Raw genomic sequence first — 26,452 nt, forward strand, 5'->3', positions numbered from 1 at the left:
GCAAGTTACACAAACAAAATCATCAGGATGCCTATCAAAATAACATATTTTTAACCCCAAAGGGATGAAAAGGAAAAAAAATGTAGAAATACAGAACTGCTCCTAGCCGTCAACATCTAAGAGGAAACAGTAAGAATTTGCGCTTGAATGATATTAAAGATACAGTAACATCAAATGAAAAGAGGAAGAAATCAGGGTGTTTCTTTACAAAACAGACTAAGGCTTGAGAAATGACACTGTAAGCTCTGTTCTATTAGACCCAACTGCTTCAATGAAAATTCCAAGTATCAATTCCTATTTTGCCACATTAGTTTAAGAGCTTCTTTCCTGTCACTTTGCTCTGGCAAAGTGGAAAGAAGGAACCCATTAGCCAGAAATAATGTGTTGTGTCATGCCCAAAGGAATGTTACTTGTAGGAGGATAATACTGGTATCTGAAGGAATCATGTCACTGGCTGTGACCTCTATTTTCTTTATCCACATGTTTCCAGAGGAATATGGGGATGCCTTCAGCAGCACTGCTGCGGTAACATATGAACTGGATCAAAATTTCAGCAACCATTGGGTTAAAAAGTGCATTAGAGCTGCAGTAATTTTCATAGAAATAACCACCCCCGCAATCCAGAGCATTGCATGTATTCCGATATAGAAATGGAGCTCTTGTGTGCATGGGTTACCCCATTCATTTCCATGAGAGGATGAGATTTGCATAAGAAAAGAAACACACTTCTGAACTGGCTTCCATGGTTTCGATGAATGTGGCAACCTTTGTGAATGCATGAACTCTGAGCATCAGAGCTCCTGTGGCCAAGAGAAATAATTGGATCAAGTCTCTGGATATTTGTAATAGGTACCAAATACAACTCAGAGCTAAGTTGTACTCATCAAAGTATAAGCTTTCTAAATAGTACTACCAGGTTTATTTTTACATAGGCTATTTATTCAAAAACTTATCCCTATCCCTGAATTCAGCAACTTTGGTTGGAAATGATCATCTTTTCTTCATCTTCTTTTTGTAAGAAGAAAAAAGCTACTACTATCTCTGAGGTTGTTGTATCATTTGACTACATTAAAATAATCCAAGAGCAACCATGAGGAGGAGGAAGAGACTAACCTTCACTGCTATTAATTGAATTGGTTTGATTTTATAGTGAAATGAGAACAGTATTCAAGAACACCCATCACAGTGCTTAACAAGATTTAATGTACATTTATTCTTAACATGTGGAACATATAAAGATTTTATACTGAATAAATGATATTCATTAAGCCAGAGGAAAAGGAGGAATTTACATCAAGTTTTTTTGTCTTTTTTTAAACTACATTATTTTGAAATACAAATGTGGATTCTTCTTACTGAAAAATCTTTGAAGTTGTGTTTCTTCCTTTTTTCCTGTATATGTAGTTTTTTTTTCCTGTAGACTGGTAACCATTTTCTTAAATCAATCCATATGTAACCATTTCCACATCTTGATTTATAAAGCAAGTTGTGAGCGATTGCTCTCCCGAAATAGAGCATGACTTTATACATACAGAAACTTGTACATTACCCTCGTGGTGGTGATTTTATTTTGTTGTTACTGCTTTTGGAGACATGGCCCAAACAAAATAATAATAATTATTATAATAATTATAATAATAATAATAAAATTAAGTCTACCATCACTTTGTAGTTACCACATCATGAAAAAGAAATCCTTGTATTTATTTTATTTTGTTTTGTTTTTTTTTTTAAAAAAGATGAGGGTATGTTTAATGTACAACTTCTATATACATCACTGCCCTTAGGCAATAAAAAATATTAAAAAATGATTAAAAGGAATTGTGAAGAACTGTCATTGTGGAAGGTCAAACAATACATACTGATGTGACAGTTCTGGTGAGGAAGCAATTTATGTTGATCGTCTTCAGATTTGTGTCTTAACTTTCCTAAAGAATTTGTTTTGCTCCTAGCCTAATGTACCCATTCTCCTGTGGAGAAACCAAGTTAATTTCATATGCAGACTATGGACCAACCCCCTTTTCTTGATCCGCTACACCTACATCACTAACATTCTTCTATTGCACAGAGCGCTTTGGGCAACGGCATAAAGGGTGGTTTTCCTTCGTTCTTGAGAAATACACAGTAACTCAGAATATTTTTTCCACTTTTGCACTTCAGAGTGGTGAGCCTTCCCCCCAACATCAAATCATGTTTTGCAATATTTTAACACCCAATATCTCTAGTTTGCTTTCCCTCCCAAAAAAATATGTGATACAGACATGGAAAGAAACATTAAAAAGGATATCTATTGAAAAGAAGTGTGACCTTTGAATGTACTAGACAGAAACTTTGGTTAAAAAAAATAAAATAAAAAGATGTACTTATACACATAGACAGCAAATATTAATTTCATAACTGTTCAATGTTTTAAAATTCCCAATTGGTAAATAGTGAATGGGGCAGAGGAGCAAAGATTCTTTTTTTTTCCTTCTTCCTACACTGGATAAACAGGTACAGAAAACAGCCAGTTATATGTGACCCTCTAATCTCCACTCACACATGCTTGGCTTCTCACTTATGTCATAACTGCCCAATCTGAAAAAGTACATCACAGATGACCGACGCAACCAGAGAGTTCAGGACAGCAGATATTGAGATATCCAGCAAACGTCCCTCATGTAAAAGGAACTCTGATCGGTTCTCCTCCACCCGAGCCATGGCCAGCAAAGCCTTGGCTGCCCTGCACATCATGTCTACACTAGGTGGCTCCAGAGGTGGAGGTTGCATGTGCATGAGGTTATGCTGGCTCTGCTGGTACTGGGCCATAGTGACCCCATCCTCAAGGAAGCTTATCAAGTTTCCAATGCTTCCCTTCTGCACAGCTATTGCCCTTGCTGCTAATGTGTCCCCCTGTGCAAGGTTTGATAAGAGTGCCATGGACATTTCTCGGCATACTGGATTTTTGCGGTCCCCAACGTACCTAACTAAAGTAGCATAGAGTTTTTCCTGACGACTGAATGGAGGAGTGGCCAAAATAAGGTCCACATTATTGTCTTGGATACTGAGTTTACACAGGGTTTCCAGTACAAGTCTCTGAGGTGAAAGGACTGAGTTGGGCCCCACGGTTGGAAAAGGATCCTGTGCCTCAGCAGATGGGCACACCATCCAGTGCAGTAAGCCATCCAAGATTGGCAAACAGATGCTTTCTGTGTAAGCAGATAAGTCTAGCTGCCCAGAAATGTTGGCTAATGTGACCAATGTATTATCCCTCAAGACTTCAAGGCAGTCCCACCACCACTCATCCTTGCTGCAGGCCATCCCTTTGTCCGCCTCCTCTTCTTTTTCATATGTCTGCGGTGCACGCTTTCTTTCTGGGTGCTCATGATGGAGAAGGATCAACTTTCCCAAGATTAGCACCAAACCTGGATGTTTAGACATTTCAGCATCGTTGCCAGGCACAAAAGACAAGCTGCGGACAATATTTGACACACAGATGCAACGCTTGGCCAAAGAGTCCTGCCAGTGAGTTATGGTGCATAGAGGAGTCTCATCTCGACTCCGTGGCTCATCTTCTAGCAGCTTGATATTGCGATGACTTTTAGCTTGATGAATTCCAAATGGAAATTTACTGCTATCTGTCTGAGAACTAACATCTGAGTCTTCAGACAGTGCTCCTGGACGAGCTGACAAAACATCATCAATAGTGGCTGATATGCTTTTGTCTTGCTGTTCCTCAGATTCTCCTTTCCCTTCCACATTCTTCTTTTTGCTTGAAGAGTTTGATGGAGGGGGTGGCCTCCTGCGAGGAGGTATCTCCATCTTGCTCTCAAAGTGGGTCTGGATGTGTTCAGTTGTATCACCCCCACCAAGCTGCCAGTGGAGAAGTCCACTATTGAATTCCTGAACACGTCCCAGCCTGTCAGATCGGTCAACAACAAATAGATTATTTTTCTTTACAATTTTAATTGGCAGCTTGTCAAACTTACTGGCTTGTTTTGGCCGCTCACTTGGATCAGCAATGGCACCAGGGGGAGCAAGAACACTGATCTTCTCTTCTCCTCCTTCAATGTTCTCATTTTCATCTTCTTCCTCATCCTCAAATTCATCAAAATAATGAATACATTCATCATTGTTTTCTTCCTCTTTCCTGGCATCCTGTGTTGCAGATTGGCTATCCATTTTCTGAACTGAATTATGATCTTGTAATTTTGGTCCCGGATGTCCCACTTCATATTCCATAAGGATCCCAAAAATATCAATCAGACATTTTCTAAAATATTCCACCAAAAGCTCAAGAAAACCAGATAACTGAGGAAACAAAGGGGGAAAATAACATGTTTAGAAGAACATTTCAGACCATGATACCAGTGGTAAGAGATATACTTTTTATTTTTAAATATGTAAAATGAGTTTTAGGCTGCCTTCTGGGGTCCAAAATGTTCAGAAAATCTCTTCTTTCTATCTAATCTTCTTCCTATCTACCTAATCATTTCAGTGTGTATTGGGCAAGCAATCTTAACCTTTTGCTGGAGTGGTTTACAGGGGTTAGAATTATGGAATAGCATCCCCCTGTTGGTGAAAATCAGTTCTTCCAGCAAAGTGGCATGTCTTCCTTGATAGGCCTGTAGAAAACTTTAGATGAGTTCACAGTGTTCTCACCAGTGAAAGAGGCCAAAACACGAAGTTCTGGGCCTGGGATGGCTTAGAATTCACAAAATCCAGAGCCACCACTGCTAGCATGGCATGGCCCCAAACTGGGTTCGTGTAAACCACTCAGAGACCATTAATTCTGCCTTTCATTTGTATAAATGGCAAGGCAATGAAAATAGTTAAACAAACTGAAATGAAGAGGAGAAAAACATTCCTTTCACACTGGTTTCCATTTGCTGGCAAGGATTTGGAAGTGGTGGATTTTTCTCCACAACTGCCCTCTGCTGTTGAAAAGCAGGTGTGCAAAAGAAGTTATGTTTGATGATAGTGTAACCGGTTGAGGGCACTGAAGTTCTGACAACTGTAAGTTTTTCCTTAGGCTCTCTTCCCTTTTTAAAAAATACTCATCAGATTCTATCTTCCTGAAATGGTTAAAAATGCAAATTCTTTCCCAAAAATACAAATTTAAAGTAGGTTTCTTACAACATCATCTTCAAGGTTTCTGTGCAGATTACAATATGCCCTTATTCTAATGTATACATACAGAAACCTTGGGAAGACTAATAGGTTGAGAGATAATTACAAGTATTGGACTTGCAAATAGGTATACAGAAGCTACTGGACAGGCATCTGAGAGAGATGGTTTAACCTGGAGTCCTACACTGAATAGGGGGATGGACCCAATGGCCCTCTGGTCCCTTCCAGCTCTACTATTCTATGATTCTAGCCTATAAACATTGGCAGTACTCCTTCTATCCATACATACCTACACCGTTATTTGTAGGACTTGCACAGTCTGAAAAAAAGCAATCAAAGCAACTCTCTTCTAATTTACCAATGATTTTCTGCCTGGTCACTTGGGAATGATTATTATACATTGCAGGTAATCAGGCAAGGGGCTCTTTACAAGCCTGGACTTCCCCATCCTTCTCAATGTTCTGTTCACTGTTTCATATTCCATGCTGTCCTGTACACATGGATTAATGCATAGCACTGATTGTGAAAACAGAAGCAAGCCAGGAGAACAGTTGGCCTCAAAAGCAATTACAATCTTCACCCTGCAAGCAAGGAGTCTAGCAACATTGGCAGAACACAGAGGGATGTTCATACTGCTTCTTATTCCCAGTGGCGTACATATCTTCTGAATCAAAGAAGATAGTCCTCTGAAGTGACAGCCTGTCAGCTTTTCAACAAAACTAAATTCACCTTTACTGCAAATGCAAAATTAATTTTGCAAAATTAACAGGGAGAGACCTGTTACTGGAGGTGAAATCTTTTTATATGGTGACTGCAGACGATGAGATATATGACATCAAACACAAATATTTATTTAATGCTTTTCAATGCACTCCAGGCAGAATGCTATGGAAAGCCTACAAAACTTAGAGGATTATGGGCATCTTATGTAGGGTGGGAAGAACATGGAGGTGAAGATCGCCTCTGCCTTCTTTCTTGCTTTGCAAAAGCATGACAACTGATTTGGCACAGGGGGAGAGAGAGGGAAGGAGGCTGACACTCCCACATAAGGCATCCTTTCTTGGTCGGCATGGTCTTCGTCCCTTCCTGCCCCACAAAACCCTTCTCTGAGGTTCTTTACAACCTCTTATGGAGGAGTCAGCATGGTTCTTTCCATTCCTGTTGGGGTGGTATTTGAGTGCAGGTCTCCATCAACAAAGTCAAAGCAATTTTCTGACCTTGTAGCTAGGAATCTGGAAAATCCTATGGTTGTCTAGATATACTTCCACTAAGGAAGAAGATGGTGACCAAAATGGTTTTCAGGCCAGTGATAAACAAATAAAATATTTTACACTTGGCTGATGCACTGAATGTATTTCTTCAGTTGCTGCTTCTGTTTGTGAAAGCTGTATTCACCCTAAATACTGAATCAGGAAAAATTCTGGTTTGGTCACAGTTGCATGAGTAAATTGTGCGAACTGTCCTTTTTGATATCCATATCTCACTGCACCTACCCCATTCCATGAAATCAGGTATAGTGTTCACCTGATTCTTCAGAATATCTTTTGGTGGGGATTTGAAAGGAGATGCTCAGAAATTCTTGTTGTGACTGAAACTGTGTTCCCTTGTCTTAGAATCCCAGCCATGATAAGAGAACTCAGATCACACTTATTTATTTATTTATAAAATTTGTATGCCGTCCAATTACTGACGTCTCTGGACGGCTAACAGCATAAATAAATTGACGACCCACTCTGGCTGCAATTAATAAAATACAACAATAAAATTTGATATTAAAACATTAAAATATTGATTAAATAAAAAGGTCTTAACCTGGTGCCGAAAAACATATAATGATGGTGCCAGGCAGACCTCTCTGGGGAGCGCATTCCCTTCTTAAATCAGGGAATCAGACACTTACTGATTTAATTTTTTAAAAAATAAGCCCTTGTGGTGCCCCTTGAAGGACATTTAGCATCATGAGGTTTGAAAAAAATGCCTGTCCTGAAAAATACCCAACCTACCTGAGAGAGATTGAAAGTAGCAACAGTACTGTCATCATACAGAAGGATATTAATAGTGTCTAATGCCCAAGTACTTTCAGCAAGAAGGCCTGATTTAAGCGACATCATCACTCGCCAAGCCTCCGGAGTCACTAGAAAGTAACAAGATAAAGAATTCAGTATGAATGCTGTCTAGCAATTGAGTACAAATCTCAAGTGGCTATAAAATTTGGCTCAATGATAAGAATGGATGCTTGTATACTAGTTTATGGCATGAATTGTCTTAATTTCCTCAATAGCCTCATTTATACAATCAATTCCTGATTGTAATAAGCTGCAATTTGTACAACCTTCAGGTAGCCACTTCCTTCATGTGACCAGAGAAATGAGCAGGAAGGCACAGTTAGCCATAGCCTTCAATTACATGTGAAACAGGAATCTGGATAAACTAGCCAAGTGGCCAGGATTTGAATTCTTGATTTAATGTTGCCCTCCAAATGCTGGCTTTTTGGAAGCCATTAACAGAAACTTCATGTATATTCTGGGTTACTAGAACTGACATACTACTTTTGTGTATTATGGGGTTATTTTTGGATGTTACCATGAAAAAAGTTGCCATTGTCTTGAGGAATGCCATTTTTATCTTCAGTCAGAACAAATCCTTCCAATTGAGCACTGCATTTCAGCAGGTTAAAACTACCCATCTTTAGAGGAAATATGCTATTTTAAAGATAGGTTGTACAGAATGGGAGCATCATGTTGTGAATCATCGCCATCTGTTATGCAAAATGAAGAGCTCATCCTCTCTCTAGCATTAGGAGCGGAGGGCCCAGTAGATGCTGATTAATAATGCAATGAGCTGTGTTCTCTCTCAAAATCAAGAATGTGCACAAGAGTGGTACATTCTATCTTTCTTCATGCTGCAGATATAAACCATTTTTGCATGCTCTGAGGAACTGGTAGGAGTTGAGGAAATCAGTTTTAATTTTGCAGTGCTTGGATCTGGCTCAAATGTTTTGAATACTGTATAAATATTCCCTTTTTCTGCCTAGCCATGTATTTTACTTCTCAGCCCTCACAATGAATGCTGAAGGGGTACTTTTGGAAATAAGCGAAGATGAATACATCATTAATACCTGGTACTCTTTCCATCAATGGAAATAAATTCTCTAATGCTACCTTCACTTTCTTCATGGAGAAAAGGGAGTGCGAAATGGCCAGAAGGAACAGCAAATGGAAAATGAAATACCAGTTGCAGAATACTCAGGTTGTTCTGAATGATGCTCAGAAATATTTGTGTACTTTTACAAAACACAACTAGATGCTATTTGAGACAGTAAGAAAATTCTAGTCAAAGGTGTGGGAGTGTGTGAAAGCATATGTACATTCAGTAAGACCACCATACTTCTCCCTTCAGAAAGAAATGGGCTGATCAGAACTTCCAATATTTACCATTTCAATATTCCATGAATACATTTTTACTTCTTTCCAAATAACAGCTGTGCCATGTTGCTAAAAAGAGCCCCATTGATATTACATAAATTTATTTGCTTCCTTTGCTTCCTCTTCCCATTGAACTAACAATTCTCCATATTCTATAGTAGAAAGAAAGCTATCTTTTTTTTTTTTTTTTGCTGTACAAAACAGTCTGATACTTATAATACTGTACCTAGGAAACAGCCTACAAGATTCATCCCTTTGATCTGAGATTAACATTAGCAGAGATGCAACCATCAGTTCTTACCAATAGTATTATGATTTAATTTAAGTTTACAATAATAAAAGGTATACTCCAGTCCTCTTCCTGCAATGAAATCACAAAATTCTTGCTTGCTTTCTGGAGGAGCAAAACATCAGAAGCACTTGGAAGACAATGTCTAACATGGGAACTCCTACTTTGCGACAATAAAAGATACAGTGATAGGAAGTAGTCACTTACATATGCAGGTATCAGATCACCTGATGGGGCAAATATGGTCACAGCTTCTAAGAAACAACTTTGGGCATGGCGGCAATTTTAATTTCACAAAGCAAATTTATATATATGTAGCCTTTACACAATTAAAGGCAGATTCCTTTTCATATAGGACAACTGTACGATCCTTACCAATATCTTTTGAGGTAATTTTTCGTCTTGGTTTCAAGACTGGTTGAGATGCTTCTACAGAGCCTGGAGGAAAGGTTATTTCCCTCCTAATTGGTGGTGGCTGTGATGGAGGACCTGTGACCTGGGAGACTGGAACAGCCGGCATAACTTTCGGCATCTTCATAGAGGGCAGGAAAGGTGATTTGCTTGGAGACATCCGATTTTCATGGGAACGGGGGAAAGATGCAGGGCTTGGAGCCCGAGAGATGTGGTTTGGCATCGCTGGTGGTGTCTGGTAGGATGACTGAGGAGGTCGAGTGATAGGCTGCATGGAGGCAGAGGTTGACATGTAAGAAGGCTGACGCTGGTTGACATGAGAAGGCCACTGACTTTCATGGTTTATCCTCTGGTCAGGTACCATCATATCCTCAGTACGGTTCATCCCTGGATAAGGAGGGGCCTGTGCAGGACCTCCAGGAACTTGCCTGTTCTGATATGGGTAAGACATATCATTTCTAGAGGACCACATGTTCTGTTGGGGACCTTCACTTGAAGCTGAAGACTGCATAGGGCCACCAATCATCTGAGGAGGTATTCCATGTTGCTGCATTTGTCCTGGCCCCTGCATCCTTTCTCTGTTATATGGATATGGATATTGTCCTTGCATGGGCCTCCTGTCTGGTCCAGAGTACGCATTGCTGTATTGGTTAAACATATCCTGTTGTTGGTTGCCATACTGCATATTAAACATATCTCCATCGGGGCGTTTTGCTGGAGGACCGTACATACCATCCATATGGCGTTTGTAGTTCTGCAAAGGAATACCCATATGAATAAGTTTAAAATACAATGAAAATATTACTTTTCGTATGTCTGTGCACTTGTATGACAAATTTAAGTTCACACATTGTACAGATTTTGGTGTAATTATAATATTGTACTTTTATTAGCGTTTGATAGACACATGGTGATTTTTTAATTATTCCAATAAATCTACATGAATTGACAGAAATGTCATTTTCCAGATTTAGTGTACAATACACAGAAAGAATTATGACTTAAATGGCAAACTAGAAATGCTTATGATTATTGCTGAGGCGGTCCTTTCATTTTAGGAGGTTTGTTTTGATGTGCTTATAACTTTACATTTAAAAGAAAATTAGCCTTAGGCTAATATTTCTCATGATCGTTCTTAATCCAAGGATTAAATGTTTGGCAGTTGTGAAGAGAAGAAGCTTGAATAAAATTCATTGGTTATTTTTGACATTTCTAAAAAATCTGTTCTTCACTAGTTAAGGACAGCATCCAGTGTGAATGCTTGTCACCCACCAATCTTGGATGACTACAGGCATTCAATAGAAGGCAGAAGGAGCATGGAAGTAAGGATTGCCTCAGTTCTCCTCTCACCCTCCAAAACATTTACACTGATATTGTGGCTGATTTTGGATGTTTTATACCAGTTCATGAGGAGAGAAGCTGGTAGCATCAGGGTTCCTCATAGGGTGGTGGTGCCTTGTGCCTCCCTGCCTCCCCCTGCTCTGGCTTCAAGGTCACAAGATTGACCTCAGAGCTGCAGCCATTACACAAAGAACTGCCAGCTACGAGGACAGAGGGAGGGTGCAACAAAACTCAGGATACCGGCTCTGACAAACAAAGCACTTTTCCGGGTTTGGAGTTAGGACTCTGGTTTATTTTATGGCTCTCTAAACAGTATCTAGTGGCTATAGGATTACTCGCTAAGTCATTTTTATTTTTTTAACATGCAGAAACATGGAAATGTCACTCTGTAAATCTGTGACATATTTTAGAATACTTTTAAATATATGAAATCATATCCATATGAATGTGTAAGATGAATGAAAGCATCTGTTCATCTAGGATACAACCTATATCAAACAAGCACTGAACTGAACTAAAATCCGAGAGAACAGCTTGTCTCATATGCTCTTAGATCTTCAGAGGAGACCCTTTTGAGGTTCCCCCCACATTTGACATTCTCGGAGTAGTGAAGGGGTTCAGGATCTAGACAGTCCAATGTATGAAAATAGTGAATATTGAGTTTTAAAGCCTTTATTGCTGGAATTGCTCTCTGTGGCAACTCAAATTTGTAGGGGAGATGGATGGGCTGGAGGTTCCCCATCCCTGCTTTAAAGATTTGGTTTAATCATATTTTTAGAATGAATGCTATATAAAGGTAACACATATTACCAGCAAACTCATTCACTAAGTGATCACCTTCCACAGCCAAAATGGAATCATCAGGATACAGGAGGGAAGCATTAGCAGGACTGAGATTTGTGGAAGTACAAAAATATTTAAGAAAAAAGAAATTCCCAAAATGGAGAAACACCCTTAACGAGGACTGGGTATGCACAGTGGACACAGAATCCTTACAGTCTGTGTCTGTGGTGCTCATTGTGAGGGAATGGTTAATGAATGAGGAAGAGGAATGCAATGACGAAAGAGGACATGGCTGGTTGCAATAATTTGTGGAAAATCCCACTTGTTTTTAACTATCTGAAACTGGAGAGTTTCATTGGGAAATAAGATATAAATTAACGAAATAGGAACTTGACTATTGTAAGCTGATGGCTACTTCAGCTATAATTGCTCTGTAATACCTTCTGGAGAGTGGCATTGACAGAAGCAACCTCTGTAATTCACTTGGCAGTTTTCTTTCTCCTTAGATCTGGTTGCTCTGAGGCTTTGTGTGTCTCCTCTTGTATTTTTGCCCTCCAGAGCTAGCTGCTTGAAACATATATTTCAATCAAGCACCCCCACTGCCCTTGTATGGATACAGACTCCTCCCTAAGTTAACTGCATTCATTGGAAATGTATCCTGTAATTTGTTTATGCACTCACAGCAAGTTAGTAAATAATATGCATTGCCCTGCACTGTTCACTGAATCAACATCTATGAAATTTTCCATACAAAAAGATCCAAATGCATTAATTCACACATGTGGCAACACCCTTGCTGTCTTCCAATGGACCTTACCCTTGATTCTGTTTATTCTAATGTTGTTTGCTATTTCTCAATGTCCAAATGCATGGATTTCTTGAATTAATGCTGAAAAGGGAGGTATTATAACCATATAAATTTACCTGTTGTTGTGAAAACATTCCAGGTTGGTGTCCTCCATAGGGTGGCTGTCCTGAAGGAGGTGCTTGTGCTGGATATTGCTGTCCATATGGTTCATGCCTACAAATGAAGAACATTAATAATTATGATTTTCCAAGTCAATAGAAGCTATTTAAAAAAATCCCTCTTGAAGTTCTGCACAAATCCTCCCTTCTTATTTATTTTATGTTCTTGTGGAAATAGTATTAATTCTGGCAGTTATGCTCTAATGTAGTTCTTGTTTTGTTCAATGCCACTATATCAGCATAGATCAGTGATCACAACTGCACCTTGGAATCTATTTTGACCTTTAATACAGGCCGGCATAGATCAAATATAAAGCCACAGAGGCAGTGGTTGAAGGCTCCTGGTCACATGATTGGAAGAAGGATGTATGCATGATTCACTAGTTTCCTGCTTTCCTTCTAATTCCTATGAGGGTGGAAATATCACTCTGGGACCACTCTTATCTTCCTGCTCAGAATGATGGGTATCTTGTCAAAGTCTAAATGAACTGAAACCAGTGGTCAAAATTATGTGACCAATCTACAGTAGGTTAGAAAAAATCCAGCTGAATGGCTGAATTTTTTTCTGTGCTTGATTCACACTATACTGGTAAAATAAAGGCTTTGCTTGTATTGCCAGAATGATACACTTTCTCAATTATTTATTTAAAAAGAAGAAATGTTTTATTCAGAAGGCATTCTAATACTACATTTAGACAACACAGTGGTCTTAACAAAATATTATTGCAATGGGATGCACGTAATAAAGAAATTTAAAGCAATAGTGACAATTCTGGGGCAACTATACACACATACGCACAGTGCTGTAAATAGTTTTGAGTGTACTAATTATGTAGTATACAGCAAATGGAAGCACTTTAGGTGTAATTTGAATCTAACTATTTAACTGGGTAGTAGCCTAGAGCAATGTACCTAATATCAATGGTAGACTCCAACTGGATATAACTTTGGAATCTGCTGTGATAATGTAACATATCCAAATCATCCAGTCGCAGATTAATGATCCTTTTATTCAGGAAATTAAGATTTAGGACTGGCTGTAAATAATAGCATCATAAACTGAATAAGGCTTATTTTCCTCCACAAGCCTACCCAAACACTAAGGTTATTATTAGAAGGTCTTTGCCAAGTCCTCCACCCTTCTGCAGTTACAGGAGTGACAGCCAGAAAGTGCCTTTTTCTGTGTGATGGCTAGCCTGTGGAAGGCCTTCTCCAGAACAGCTTGCAATTCCATGGCCATCTGATAGCAGAGATTCCAGTACATCACCTCAGCTGGTTGTAGGCTGTATATTGGTCTGATGGTCTATATTTGTAAAAACTGCTTTTGTTATTCTGTTTACTTTTACATCTGTATATTTCAATATTTTCAGTTGGTAGAAGAGCTTAGGCATTTATTAACGGAAGAATGGTATAATAGACTACCATCCATCTTTAAGGTGTTTCATTTGCCATGGAGCCTCTTACACAGACATACTCGATACTATCATGAATCTAAGAGCCTAGTATATAATTGTTAATAACTAGAGAGATACAGTGCTTTGCAGAAGTATTCATCCCCTGCTGACTTTTGCACATTTTGTTGTGTTACAATTTGGGATTGAAATGCAGCTAATTGGCACTGTTACCCCTTGTACACACAAGATGCTCAACACTATGGAGGGACAAAATATTTTACTGTGGCACAAAAGTTATAGGTCCAATATACAGACAGACACAAGGTGGTTCTGTATCTCTACAAGGCCTCTTATAGAACCATAGTGGCATACAATAATGAAACCTAAAAACTGAAAGAGTCTGAGAATGAGTTCTAAAGAAAGAGTTAGGGTGTGCTTTTGGCCCTTGAGAGCAGAAATGGTTTATACTGTCCTTTGTAAGTGCAGGTGACATTATTACTGCATTGCAGTATATATAACATTATTTGCTATAAGATTCCAGGAAAAACATTACACTGCATTTCATGGAATCCTTTTCAATAGTTCTATTCATTTGTCTACAAAAGGTCACCTGAAGAAAAGTATGGATGTTTCAAAGCTAAACTTACTTAAATTAAATGTAAAAGGTTGAGAACTACACACTGCACTGCTATGGAAGTAAAATGATAGCTTCAAATTACTATAACATTCTATGGAAGTATAATAATATAATTAAAGACCCATTCCACACTCTACAAGCTGACAATGAAACTGGTGTTATGATTCAAAAAAGAAACAAGTAAAAAGTAAAAATTAGGATCCTGTCAATTCCAAAAGTACTCCACCAAGTACCGCTGTTGTGCAGGCACTACCATTATCAAAACTGCTCATGCCAGAGACCTGTAGAAATCCCAATGAAATGAAAACAGGATGCACAACAACAAGAGTTGCACCTTCTGTGCAGTAAACCTCAAGATGTAAAATTATCTGATATTATCTTTAAAATAGTTAAAGGGTAGGTCACCTTTGCTGCCCAGGGTAACGGTTAGGAGAGTACATGCTTGGGTCACTGTTTGAAGGCACCATGTTGCTTTGCCCAGGTGCTCCCATACTGCCTTCAGGACCCAGCCCATGATCCGACCTAAAAACAACAAAGAAACCTCATGCTATAAAAAGCACTTAATTCTCCAAATTCTCCCAGTCTATGAGAGCCACATGTGGATGGATGCTATTATTTATTTATTTCATTTTTATACCACCCAATAGCCATGGCCTTCTGGTCAATTAACGGAAATTAAAAAACACACAAACAAAAATTAACATAAAACAAAATTACTTTAATGGGACATGTAATCAAGTACTTGTACGCACACACATCCATTTTTCACCAAACTGGTCAACCATGCATGTCCTGATTGGGGTAAGAGGGTTTACAAGCTACCGATGCAAAGGCGACATAACTTCTGACACCCTTTTCCTTGCAGACAGTTTTACAATCTTTCAGAAAAAAATGCAAAAGAATCACAAAAGGGGGGGGGCAGAGTTTCTAAGGGGCTACAATGTTCATGAAAAGAGAAACTTCAACTTAGTAATAATTACAAATCCTGGAAAAAAAAAGACGTCAAATACACCCCACTGAAGGACAGCTTTCTTCCTTTCTTTAAAGTTTCTTCTTTAATCATGTCCCACAATAACTCCTGCAAAATTAGATTTGATCTGCTCTTTCTAGAACACTTCAGGTGGCATGGTGGGGAGGGGGGTTAGTTAGAAGGAAGAAAGGGGAAGACTTGTGTTCACTGAGTCTCGTGCCTTCTGAGGAAGATGAAACCACTCACCTCCTGTCATAACCACCTCCATAAGGAAACTGCTGGCGTTGGCCTATACCCATGTTGGACATGGCTCCAGAGGGAGTTTGGTTGTACAGATCCTGCATTCCGCTGTTAGGCAGTTGCCCAGGGGTCATGAAGGGTTCACTGTTTCCAGGCACTACAAAAAGATTGAAACAAAGCAAAAGCATAAAACAAAACGCAAATGCACAGCATACAGATTTTAGTTTGCATGTTCAAGACATATTATTTATTTATTTAAAACTTTTATATGCTGTCCTATATGTGAGACATCTCAGGATGGCTTACAATATTAAAATCAGAATACACTAAGACAGTCAATTGCAATATAATAAAACAATATATAACCAATAAAAATAAATAAATCAAAAGCAACTGTTAAAACCATTAAAATATTAATTTTTAAAATAACGATTGAATAAAAAGGTTTTGACCTGGCACTTGAAAGAATATAGGCTCGGCGCCAGGCAAACCTCTCTGGCAAACTTATTTTGCAATCTGGGCACCTCCGCAGAGAAGGCCCTACTCCGAGTAGATATCCTTTTTACCTCCTTCAGGGAGGGTTCCCGGAGCAGGGCCTCTCCTGCAGATCTTAAGGGGCATTTCTTAAGATGCATTCTCAAGACATATAAAATGCCAGCATTTGATCACTGTCCTGACACATAAACCTGCCAAGCAGAATGACCAGTTAACGTGATAATTGCTAAGGAGTTGCTTCAATCAGGAGTGGAACTGAAACTACAAGTTGTGAGAATGTCATCAATGTTACTGGATTCAAACCTTCTTTATGGCAGTTCCTGTTTATTTTTCACTTAATGCTGGTCTTTTAATTGTATTTAAAATGTGTATCGAAAAGTATCTCCTGTTTTATTAATATAAAGACTGAGTTAGTCCTTTCCATGAACCACCAGCAAATGAAGCCAATACACTTCTACAGAAATGGAAAACATTCTGAACAGCTGAGCTTCATAGTCCCAACATGAAGGGTCCAACATTTCCCCATCCTCCTTCCCAGGATAAGTAAGGGAAGCAAAACCTTCCTGTAACTATCATGATCTGCTGATCTGCAGATTCTTCCTTGTACAGTGTGCCTTGAGACTAGTTTGGACACGCAGACAAGGCGACATCATAATCTAGTCACCCCTTTTTTCTTTCTCCCCGTTCATCCATTCTCCATCTGCCTTTTATAATTTCTTGTTTGAAGAAGAGGTCTGAAGTTTTCAAAAACATGCATTTTTACAACTAATCCTTTTGTTGGACTGATATATGTATTATAACAACATGGATTGCACCGTGGTGGAGATGGCTACTTTTGATTTCTATTGTATTACTGCTGCTGCTACCACTATGAAACTGCATTTATAGCCCACCTTTCTTCTTGTGAGGAACCCAAGGCAGCTTACATAGCTCCATTTTATCCTCACAACAGTTCTGTGAGGTAGGTTAGGCTGAAAGTGAATGACTTCCAAAAGTCACCCAGTCAGCGTCATGGCTGAGTGAGTACTAGAACTTGGGTGTCCTGGGTTCCTAGTTCAACATTCTAACCAGACCACCTGGGTCTAAAGTCTTGCTTTACTGGGTCTAAGGCATTGGTTTACTTATTTATATATTATTTATCATTTTAAAAATTGTATTTGGAACCCATTCTGAGAATTTTTTGCAAGTAAAGTATGAGATTATATGAAACTGGGAGTAAGACCCTGTTGTATTTTCTGGATCTCTCAAATTTTTTTGATGCCGTTGACCACAGTATCTTCCTGGGTTGCCTCTTAGTTAGGAATTCTAGAGTGGTTTGATTTGTACCTGTAGAGTTGATTCTAGAGAATAGCATTCAGTGACTGTGATTCAGCCCAGTAACAGGTGAACTTTGGGTCTTGCATGGCACTATCTTGTATCCAGTGTAATTTAATATCTATATGGAGCCACTGACAGCAGTCATTATCAGATTTGAGATAGAGTGTCACCAGTATGCTGATGACACCCAGCTTTATTTCTCTTTGACATTTGACTTGAGAGGCTTTGATGAGGCTAATAAAACTGAAGCTGAATCTTGACATGGCTGAGACCTTATGGGTTGGGGCCCTTGGATCCTTCTGTGTTACTGGAGGCCCAGATGACTGTAGTGGCCCAGAGCACCCATTAACAACTCAGGTTGGTGCACCGATTGCAGCCGTTCCTACATGGGTGGGACCATACCCAGCTCACATAACACCTGTGCTACAAGAACTGCACTGGCTGCCTACTGCACTGTGCATTTTGCATTCTCGTTATATGAAGGCTGAAACAACTTGGCAAAGAGATATCCAGTGGGATGCCTTTGCTTATATATATAAATGCCATTCATCTTTAAGACTGTCAGAGGAGGCTTAGCAGGTCATTTTGAAACCATCAGAAAGTTGCCATGTAATATGATGGTGGGCTTCTTGGTAGCGGTGCCTGCTCTCTGGAAAACCTTCTGCCATGCAGCTCAGGAGGCAGAAAATGAGACATGTTTTGAACACCTTCTAAAACAGGACTTGTTTGCTCAAGCTTCCTATGGCTTATAATTCATTGCAATTAATCATGCCGCTCCATCTTACTGCTCCTGGAATTGCTCTGTGCTATTATTGTAATTGGAATTGTTTTTTTAAATGATGCAAATATGATTGTAGCATTATATGCTTAACCACTTATGGATATTACTGTATCACACAATACAGACATGTTATTGTTGTTAGTCGCAAAGTCGTGTCTGACCCATCGTGACCCCATGGACAACATTCCTGCAGGACTTCCTGTCTTCCACCATCCCCCAGAGTCCACTTAAGCTCACACCAACTGCTTCAGTGACTCCATCTAGCCGCCTCATTCTCTGCCGTCCCCTTCTTTTGCTGTCAATTGTTCTCAGCATCAGGCTCTTCTCCAGGGAGTCCTTTCTTCTAATTAGGTGGCCAAAGCATTTGAGTTTCATCTTCAGTATCTGGCCTTCTAAAGAGCAGTCAGGGTTGATCTCCTCTAGGACTGACTGGTTTGATCTCCTTGCAGTCCAAGGGACTCGCAGGAGTCTCCTCCAGCACCACAATTCAAACGCCTCAATTCTTCAGTGCTCAGTCTTCCTAATGGTCCAACTTTCACAGCCATACATTGCAACTGGGAAAACCGTAGCCCTGATTATATGCACTTCTGTTGGCAGGGTGATGTCTCTGCTTTTTAGTATGCTGTCTAGATTTGCCATAGCTTTCCTCCCCAGGAGCAAGAGTCTTTTAATTTCTTGGCTGCAGTCCCTGTCTGCGGTGATTTTGGAGCCCAGGAAAATAAAATCTGTCACTACCTCCATTTCTTCCCCATCTATTTGCCAGGAAGTGATAGGACCAGATGCCATGATCTTAGTTTTCTTAATGTTGAGTTTCAAACCAACTTTTGCGCTCTCCTCCTTCATCCACATCAAGAGGCTCTTTAGTTCCTCTTCACTTTCTGCCATTAGAGTGGTACCATCAGCATAACTGAGGTTGTTGATATTTCTCCCAGCAATCTTAATTCCAACTGGTGATTCATCTAGTCCCGCCTTTCTCATGATGTTCTCTGCATATAAGTTAAATAGACAGGGCAATAGTATACAGCCTTCCCGAACTCCTTTCTCAATTTTGAACCAATCAGTGGTTCCATGTTCAGTTCTCACTGTTGCTTCTTGACCCACATATAGGTTTCTCAAGAGACAAATAAGATGGTCTGGTACTCCCATCTCTTTAAGAACTTGCCACAATTTGTTGTGATCCACACAATCAAAGGCTTTAGCATAGTCAATGAAGCAGAAGTAATGTTTTTCTGGAACTCCCTAGCTTTCTCCATGATCCAGTGTATGTTGACAATTTGATCTCTAGTTACTCTCCCTCTTCGAAATCCTGCCAGTACTTCTGGTAGTTCTCGGTCACATCCTGCTGAAGCCTAGCTTGTAGGATTTTGAGCATAACTTTGCTAGCATGTGAAATGAGTGCAATGGTACAGTAATTTGAACATTCTTTGGCATTGTCCTTCTTTGGAATGGAATGTAAACTGACCTTTTCCAATCCTGTGGCCACTGTTGAGTTTTCCAAATTTGCTGGCATATTGAGTGTAGCACTTTTACTGCATCGTCTTTTAGGATTTTGAATAGCTCAGCTGGAATACTGTCGCCTCCACTAGCTTTGTTGTTGCTCAGACTTCCTAAGGCCCATTTGACTTCACATTCTAGGATGTCTGGCTTGAGGTCAGAGACCACCCTCTCATGGTTATCAGGGATGTTATCAGGGACGTTAAGTCGAGGTCAGTAACAACCCCATCATGGAAAGACATTAAGCTCTTTCTTATATAGTTCTTCTGTGTAATCTTGCCACCTCTTCTTAATCTCTTCTGCCTCTGTTAGGTCCCTGCCATTTTGGTCCTTTATCATGCCCATCTTTGCATGAAACGTTCCCTTCATATCTCCAATTTTCTTGAAGAGATCTCTGGTCCTCAATTCTATTGTTTTCTTCTATTTCTTTGCACTGTTCATTTAAGAAGGCATTCTTATATTTTTCTAGCTATTCTTCTAGCATTCAATTGGGTGTATCTTTCTCTTTTTTCCTTGCCTTTCGCTTCCCTTCTTTCCTCAGCTATTTGTAAAGCTTTCTCAGACAGCCATTTTGCTTTCTTGCATTTCTTTTTCCTTGGGATGGTTTTAGTTGCTACCTCTTGTACAATGTTGCAAACCTCCATCCATAGTTCTTCAGGCACTCTGTCTATCAGATCTAATTCCTTAAATCTATTTGTTACCTCTACTGTATATTCATCAGGGATATCATTTAGGTCATACCTGAGTGACCTAGTGCTTTTCCCTACTTTCTTCAATTTAAGCCTAAATTTTGCAACAGGAAGGTCATGATCTGAGTCACAGTCAGCTCCTGGTCTAGTTTTTACTGACTGTATAGAGCTTCTCCATCTTTGGCTGGAGAGCACATAGTCAATCTGATTTCTGTGTTGACCGTCTGGTGATGTCCATGTGTAGTGTCTTCTCTTGGGTTGTTGGAAAAGAGTGTACTCAAAGGTGACTAAAAGCTTGAAGAGAATTGTAAATAAAAAGCTTGAAAAAATAATGTATGACTTCTGCAAGACTTTGTATCCCATTAGAAATCAGGGACATATGACCTAATTTACTGAGTTCATTCTCTACACACTTTACACAAATTGAGAGGCTTGCCCACATTTGTAGATGCTAGGATATGGAACACTGAATTTGTTGTTCTAATTAAGTTTCTCAAGACTTTGAAACTTTACTTACATTATAATAAAGCCTGTTTCCAAGATTGCTCTAGGACAGAAAAAAGATTTGAAGCAAGAGAGGACTAAAATGAATAAATAAGTTCCTTTGGAGTAAATATTGTTTGCTTCAGTGAACTTTCCTGTGACCTGTACAATCTTGTATTTTTGAAATGATTTCATGGAAGTCCTACAGCTCTTAACCCTAACTCTCTACATACTCCTTTACCTTTTCTGTTAAATCATTGATACAATTGTGGCCTAAGGCACTAAATGTCTTAATATATTGGCAACAAGATTACTTACAGTGATGTGGGCACTAGTGAACAGGGATGCTTTTTAAGGACAGCAGGAGCATGCCCTCCTCATCTTGTGTTGCATAGCACATGTCATTATTTCTCAGGAGTATCTATGTCTTTAATTAGCAGGAGTTGCCAAATCCCTTTGCTTAAATGAAAGCAACTATTTGGCCTAAGCTGATAATCTTTCCATAGTTCTTATGAGGTATAAAAAGTTATCAGATATCTACTATCAAAATATGTTACTGTTCCTTGAATAACTTCAACATGAGTTCTTAAGCTTTGGTGACAATAATTATCTGTGGTATAAAAATTATTTGCCTCCAAAAAATAACGTCCCTGTTTCTGAATGTCAGAAATGAGAATATAAACTGTTTTTAACATCTCTGTGATGCAAAGAATTACTCCAAATTCATGCCCATATGCACATACTTGAATAAACTAACTAGGTTATAGCACTTGGTAGATACCTTTTCTCATCCCACCAAAAGGATCCTTGTTCGGTTCATACGACATTCTCCCCATCATATCTGGCATATTCATAGTCTGCTGATAAGGTGCATTTGGGGTCATGGAGTTGCGCTTTGGGAATGCGGAATCACTGACATCTGAAAAGGGATCATGCACACTAACGGAACTATTTCTAAAGAGATGGAGGAAAAGAAGGAATTAATATTATGGCAACACAATTATATGCATTGTGCTATTAGATTAGATGGTGGCCCATTCAGGTCATTATATTAAAGTGCTCTGAAAATCACCAGCTTTACCATGGCAGCAAAGGAAAATATTTGTGCAGGATATATGGAACATGTGTCAAATTGGAGACAATATTTATTGTGAGACTAAAATATGTGTTTGGTGTCCCAAACATCTTTCTTTTAATGGGGTGAACAATCTCAGAATTGAATGTTACCTGCCCAAGGAACAACAAGTGAGCTTCAGAACTGAGCAGGGAATTGAGCCTTGGTTCCCAGCACTTTGGCTATTACACCACACTAGACTGCTGTTCAGTTACATGGATATCCAGCAAATTATTGGCTTCAAAACTTCTTAATAAATTATAACAAGGAGTACAGTGTCCAATAAAAATGCAATGTGTGACTACTTGAAAACATCAATTGCTAACTAGTATAGAAATATAACAACTTCTCCAGACTTACTTGCCAATTTACTATTCTGAAACTCTCTCCAATTTTATTTTCAAAAGAACCCACCACATGTATAAGTGTTTTGAGTGGGACACATAAGTGCAGAAGACTCAACCTCCAAAATCCACTTGTGAGCCAAAACAAACTAGTCTCAACACAAATCCTGGTGAATCCTTTGCAGTTTTACTTGAGCAGTGGATGCAACTCTCAAGCCAAAGACTGAACAGTGGATGCAACTCTCAAGCCAAGAATAGCTGTGCCATTCCAGTATTCTGAATACACAGTGGCCAACCAGCTGCTCACAGAAATCCATGCACAGGACATGAGATGAGCAATATATACCACTTCCTCACAGTAAACACAGTGTCTGCAGTTTCTGTGAAAGTGCCTCCATTCATGGCTGGAAAATGGAGCCAGGATCATAATGTGATGGCAAGCACGGGTGGGGTAACTGCCAGCTGTAACCAAAAACGTGGCTGGCAGCAAGAAATACATGATACTCGTATTCCAGATACCAACAATATTTTTCCAAAAGCAATATAGTGCATTTTGATTCAAAGGCAAATGCAACATCCTTGAAAGAAAGGGAAGGCTTCTAGATTTGAGGCAGCAAATGCACAGACAAGTAGGTCAGAAAGACTGAGACAGGGGAGGAAAATATACTTTGTTGTACCTGCTGCCCTGCATAGGTGTCATCTGTCCATGAGGTGTAGATGCTGGTGTTGGAGGCTTGAGATCACCTGGCACTTCTGTCATGGAGTTGCTGCCAGTGGACTGAGGGGTCTGTGGACCTTGAAGGGAACCCGAGTTAGCTGTCAGATTTAAAAAAGGGGGTGGGGTGGGAGAAAAAAACATTAGGTATATATTGTCATTTGTGGGAGAAATATGCCTTTAAGAGGTGGGAGGACGATGGAGGGAAAGAGAAAGCATCTCATCATGAACTTGCTCTCACAAGTTCATCTCATCTTGTCGTCTTTGAATAGTTTTTGTGCTTGAGATACGTTTTATGTTAATAAATTCCTGTCTTTCCTGTATCTCTCAGGGTGGTTGTCGAAACAAGTAGCTAGCTGGTATCTACCCATCTACTGACACATTCCTTATGTCTGATACTCTCAATCGTTCACTTAGAATTCTTCACAAAAATGTTTAAACTGTAAGAAATCTGGTTCTTCTGAGGCTAGTGGCTTATTGAATGTGTCTGGAACAGGAAACATTAATATACACTGTTTTCAGGGCAAAATAATGATCTCTTCCAGAGTGTCTATTCATATAAATATGACTGAAATAAAAGAGAAGGGAACACAAGATACCCAACTGTGAATTTGTAGACTATGTTTCTATCTGCTGGTTGTTGTTTTTGAAACTACTAACTATGAACAGATGCAAAATGAGGTATAGAAGAGAAAGAGACAATACGATTTTCTGTGAACCTCAACCATGAAACAGAAGATGCAATTCTAAGGGCTGGGATGTGTTCCAACAAGTATTACATTTCAGTCTTTTATTTTAGGCTGATAAAGTGCTTATCAGTAGTTGGCAGTAAAGGTGATAACCCTTGGTATTAAGAAATAGCTGTATTTCTTATTCTAATTGCTCTTAGGAAAACAAACAAAGCCACAGACAAGCCAGAGTGGATGTGTGATCCAGTGCTGAAAAGGTGATATGCTAAAATTACAAGTGAAGCATTGTTTGGGATATGTGTGGATGTTCACAGGTTTTAGTTTTTTTTAAAGATCTCCACGGTGTCCAGTTGTAATGCCAAACCAGCCTTGTGCCTGCTTATTCTTACTGTATCTGATGGCAGTCTGGATTTGCAAAGGAGCACTCAACTAGCAGGCCAACAATAACAGAAATGAAGTTGAGACATTTCTTAAAATAATCCCATAGAAATTTGTCTGTTGGGGTTTATATGAATTGATCTAGTGATGTCATAAGCAATATTTGACAGATGATTCCCTTGTCTTTAACTGATCCCCCCTGTTGCATGTATATCTGTCCCTTACTGTAAGGTAGTACTATATTTTTTTCCCTATACATGCTACTACTGGGCATCCATGGCTGATGTGTAAAAGGGTCAATATAACTTTCTGCCATACTTAGATTTAAAAAAAAATCTTTTTCTTCCTTAAATACAAAGAACTTTGCAAATTTTGGTATTTTATAAAAATGAACTAAAATGAAATCCTCACCCATTTGCACCAGTCGAATTCACTAGGTACAGTCATTCCCAGCATGGGCAGGGCCATGATGTACCTGCCTGCCATACAGCTGTTAAAGATGAGGAGCCTGTCAGAAAAAAGAGGTGGCAGCCCTCATCCAGCATGAACATGGTTGAATACACAGGGTTGCCATTCTTTTCAGCACTTAAAATCCTGGGCTTGGATGGATGGATCTGTTAAGTTCTGGTCTCCCCAACATTCATTTCTTTCTTTCTTTTCAAATCTCATGTTCTTTCTCTCTCAAATACAGAGAAATTTGTGAATACAGAGAATATTTGGTAAATTTGGTTCTCAAATACAGAGAAATTTGGTAAATTCTTATCAAAACTGAACTGAAACAAAATTCTCAGCTGACCCTCATTTGAAAATAGGCATTTTGTATATTTATGGCTGGATACCCATATATTTGTATAGGTGGGGGAAAGATGGGACAAGATTCTTTCCTCCTCCTCCTCTTTTAATGGAGAAAGAGCTAGCCATTTCAGTCTTACATGTACTAAAGATTTTGCTAGAATATATATGAGAAGGTAAGTGGCCTGAAATAAGAGTGACCCATCAAAGTGGCAGGAAAAGGCCCCAAAATGAATATAGTGAATCCTGTGGTATGTCAGAAGCACAGAACTGCTCTTTCCACAGCTATGGGTACTGTCCAGAAAGCACTGCCACTGTGCAATCTCTGTTCATTCCACTGAGGACTGTAAGCAGGTTTCACTGAAATCAAGAACGATTGTGCAGTAGCAAGGCTTAGTGAGTTGCTAGATTATATTAGCTTGGAAGGTAGGATACGTCCAAGAGTCCTTTTATTTATCCAGTCCTGCAATATCCAGTTAATAATAAAAGGGAGGGAGGGAGGGAATGAAACCTTTTCTATTTGCCAGCAATTCCCCCCACCCTACATCAGGTTAAAAAAAAAAAAAAAACCTCTTGAAACTCCATTAATAAGAGGCCTAACATGCTCTCTAGGATATCCCTACCTTTTGCCAGAAGCTACAAATGTATACTCTAAAGTAAACAATGGAAAGGTTACTGAAGGTTAAGTACATTCACATACTTCAGTCTTAACAGCCAGACACCACGCTGGGAAGATAATTTACACAGCATGAACTCAATGCCCTAATTCTGATGGGGGGGGGAGCAGTGGGAGGTTTAGCAGGATGCGTCACATGTCCACAGTGAATGGAGGTCAATCAAAGGGCACCTTTGTTTATAACCCAGACCCGTTTCTCATTTATCTTCCACTGGGGATTCCCTGGTTGGCTGCATGACAGATTTTGTGACATCACCTGTCAGCTAATAATAGAAATTCAGCCAGCCACCTGCCAGCAAAGATAGATGGATTTTTGGTTACAGACTTACTAATTAAATGACTAGCTTACACCCTCCCTCCCCTCCTGTTGTTTTTCAGCTGCCAAGGAAACCCAGGGAGCAAGCGCCTAGTGTTCTCTGTTAAGGCAGTCTCCCAAGTTTTACAGGGTTGCTGTAACGAGACCACTGCTAACATGATCAAGACGTAAGTTTTTGAGAGATGTGGCTCCTTTCTCTCTATCAACTAAAGTAGAGGAAATAATGGATTAAGCTACACATCAGCCAGGTTAATAAAGGCATGAGCCCATATGAACCTGAAAAAAACACAGGGATATTTGCAAGAAACTATACCTTGATTTTAGTTTAGGAAATGCCTTTTTTTCTCATACAATTTTTGAATGGAAGTGAATGCCACTTCATGAATCAGAGCAGATATTGCATTCATACATTTTGAGGGGTCATCAAAGGCCCAGTTCTCATGTTTACACAGCAGTCAGCCCCTATCAGTAACCCAGAATTGTTAGCATCAGAGCCTTAAAACAGTATCACTTGGTTGAGGTGTAAGAAAGCCTTCCTTCCACTTAACACGAGCAAGAATCTCTGGCTAAGGCTAACACACATTACTTGGCTGGAGGGATCTTG

General features: G+C 39.4%; 1 protein-coding gene across 17 annotated transcripts in view; it reads right to left on the reverse strand.

Annotated features, from left to right (window-relative positions):
• Positions 1 to 1,189: 1,189 nt before the first annotated feature.
• The window catches only part of ARID1B (AT-rich interaction domain 1B), a 496,963-nt gene continuing 471,700 nt past the window's right edge, over positions 1,190 to 26,452 (reverse strand). For 12 of the 17 annotated variants that reach the window (XM_044422260.1, XM_044422313.1, XM_044422196.1 and 9 more), the window contains 8 exons: positions 22,960 to 23,098; positions 21,606 to 21,778; positions 15,572 to 15,722; positions 14,761 to 14,877; positions 12,283 to 12,379; positions 9,199 to 9,988; positions 7,113 to 7,243; positions 1,190 to 4,290 (listed from right to left, as the gene is read on the reverse strand). In XM_044422260.1, the coding sequence (XP_044278195.1) occupies positions 2,563 to 4,290; positions 7,113 to 7,243; positions 9,199 to 9,988; positions 12,283 to 12,379; positions 14,761 to 14,877; positions 15,572 to 15,722; positions 21,606 to 21,778; positions 22,960 to 23,098 (3,326 nt within the window). In that variant the 3' untranslated portion in view covers positions 1,190 to 2,562. The remainder of the gene's footprint in view (positions 4,291 to 7,112; positions 7,244 to 9,198; positions 9,989 to 12,282; positions 12,380 to 14,760; positions 14,878 to 15,571; positions 15,723 to 21,605; positions 21,779 to 22,959; positions 23,099 to 26,452) is intronic. The other 5 variants (XM_044422242.1, XM_044422234.1, XM_044422224.1 and 2 more) reach the window with 2 other exon arrangements.

The sequence above is a fragment of the Varanus komodoensis genome, unplaced genomic scaffold (genome assembly GCF_004798865.1).
Source record: "Varanus komodoensis strain SLA01 unplaced genomic scaffold, ASM479886v1 scaffold1, whole genome shotgun sequence".
NCBI classification, from domain to species: Eukaryota; Metazoa; Chordata; class Lepidosauria; order Squamata; family Varanidae; genus Varanus; species Varanus komodoensis.